Genomic DNA, 2,284 nt, shown 5'->3' with positions numbered 1-2,284 from the left:
CCACCTTTACATGAAGCTGGCTAAATTTGTTAAAATGGAAAAATGCAAAAAATTAATCAAACCTTCGATTTTAATGAACCCAAAATATGCTAATACCAAATATTCCATGAAAATTTAAGGACTTTCATGAAATTAGCCTGATAAAATATTGTCTAAAAACGTGATATTTATAGAATAGTTATACTAAAAATGGAACATAAGAGAAAGAACAAATTAAAAGAATTACACATCTAAAAAAAAGAACACTTTATTTCCTTGATATTATTAATCAATTTATTCTTTCTCCAAAAGAACATTCATACATATTTTACATTTTACATGGTTATATATCATTTTTATTAAAAACATTAATTAAATTTAAAAAAAACACCCATCTTACTAACCTTGGCTAGAAAACACAAATATCAGTCTTTTACAAATACATGAGCTAAAAGGCAAAGATCATTCTTCTTGTGTATGGTTACCCCAGGCATAACATCAAAGTCTATATCAACACTGTTCTCATCATTCGGCAACCCCCAATCAAACAAGTAAACAAGATTAGCAAGCAAAAGTTCCACAATCATAACTCCCATTGAGATTCCAGGACATATTCTCCGGCCACCCCCAAACGGAATCAACTCGAAATCATTCCCTCTAAAGTCAATATTGCTACCCATAAACCTCTTCGGTAAAAACTCCTCTGGCCTTTCCCAGGATTCAGGGTCCCTTCCGATGGCCATTGCGTTCACGAAAACAAGTGTTTTCTGTTTGATTTTGTAGCCATGCAAAATGGTATGTTTTGCTGTTTCTCGTGGTATTAGAAGAGGAGCCGGAGGGTATAACCTCATGATCTCCTTCACCACTGCTTTCATATAGGTGAGTTTTGAAAGATCTTCCTCTTCTACTATACACTTCTTTCCCACCAAATTTCTCACTTCTTCTTGTGCTTTCTTCATTACTTTAGGGTTCTTTATCAGTGCTGTCATTGCCCAAATCACAGTAGCTGTACTAGTATCTGTTCCGGCTACCAATACATCCTAAAAGAAGAACGAATTAAGGATCAATGAGAGAGACTACAAAGAAAGATAGAGATAGAGAGAACTATAAACTCTTGTTATTAAGAGAATAGCGATTACCATGAGCAAAGCTTTAATGTGATCGTACGTGAGGTTTAAGAGCTGTTCTTCTTTGAGTCGTAGTAAGATGTCAATAAAATCTTCTTCTTTCTCACTTGATTTGGGGCTTAGATGTTCATCAATGAGTTTCTGGTAAAACACATCAAAATACTGGAAGCATTTATCTAGACGATTAGTCTTGCCGAATAACCTATCAATCAAACCCATGAAAGGAAGACCACGCCAAATATCAGAAACGTAGAAATCAGCAAATATCAACTCGAGTTCAGTTAGTAGTCGAAGAAGCTCCTTTCTTTCATGTTCATCTCGGAACTTCTTGCCATAACCCACTCTCATCATTATAGTACCCGCCACACTCTTCACGAGTTCGCTCAAGTTTACAGGCATAGACGAAAGAGCCATCTCATGTATCTTCTTCATGGCACTTGAGACCTCTTCTTCACGGATAAACCTAAAAGATTCCACTCTTTTAGGTCCTAACAAATGAAGCTTAAAAATCTTTTTCATCTCTCTCCAGTACTTGTTGTAGGGTGAAAAAGTCACGTCAAGGCCATTGTAAGATAACTTTTTTAGTACAACAAATGATGGCCTATTGCAAAAGATGATATCTTGGGTTTTTAAGACTTCTTTCGCTAGACTTGCTGAAGAAACAACGATTACTGGGATGAATCCGAAGTTAAGGGATAGGATTGGACCGTAGGATTTGGAGAGCTGCCATAGGAAAGTAGGGATGTTTGAGTGATAGATTATTTGATGCAAGTTTCCAATGAAGGGTAGTCCAAGAGGGCCTGGTGGAGTGAAATTCGATCTGCCTTCGATGATTTGGGAAAGAAGGTAGAGGAGAGGAATAAGAAGAAACAGAAAAAGCAGACCCATTGTTGATTGTTAAGGTGTTATGGTTATGGACCTCCACTAGGAGTTTTGCTTTGATACTCTACAAGTCTACATGGATCTAAGATAAGGATGCCGTGGATTCATGATGTCTATACACGTGAAATTCACATGCACTCTTTTTGGTTGTTATAACGTACAAATGTTTGTACAATCTTGACATTGTGTGATCATAATTGTATTTTGTATTGTTTATTTAGGAATGTTTGTACAATTTTGACATTGTATGATGGGAATTGTATTCTGTATTATTTACTTTTGTTTGAGAACATGAC

At 36.0% G+C, this 2,284-nt stretch overlaps 1 protein-coding gene across 1 annotated transcript; it reads right to left on the bottom strand.

Moving 5' to 3' along the window:
- Positions 1 to 310: 310 nt before the first annotated feature.
- On the bottom strand, positions 311 to 2,025 carry LOC145038965 (5-OH-xanthotoxin synthase-like). Its single transcript, XM_078987155.1, has 2 exons — positions 1,119 to 2,025; positions 311 to 1,019 (listed from the first exon to the last, which is right to left on the bottom strand). Exons 1-2 carry the CDS (start codon positions 1,992 to 1,994, stop codon positions 405 to 407), a joined length of 1,491 nt encoding a protein of 496 aa, XP_078843281.1. The 5' UTR covers positions 1,995 to 2,025; the 3' UTR covers positions 311 to 404.
- Positions 2,026 to 2,284: the final 259 nt, after the last annotated feature.

Source organism: Lactuca saligna, chromosome 4, assembly GCF_052625555.1.
Source record: "Lactuca saligna cultivar CGN05327 chromosome 4, ASM5262555v1, whole genome shotgun sequence".
Classification (NCBI taxonomy): Eukaryota; Viridiplantae; Streptophyta; class Magnoliopsida; order Asterales; family Asteraceae; genus Lactuca; species Lactuca saligna.
This window is presented reverse-complemented; position numbering and strand designations above follow the sequence as displayed.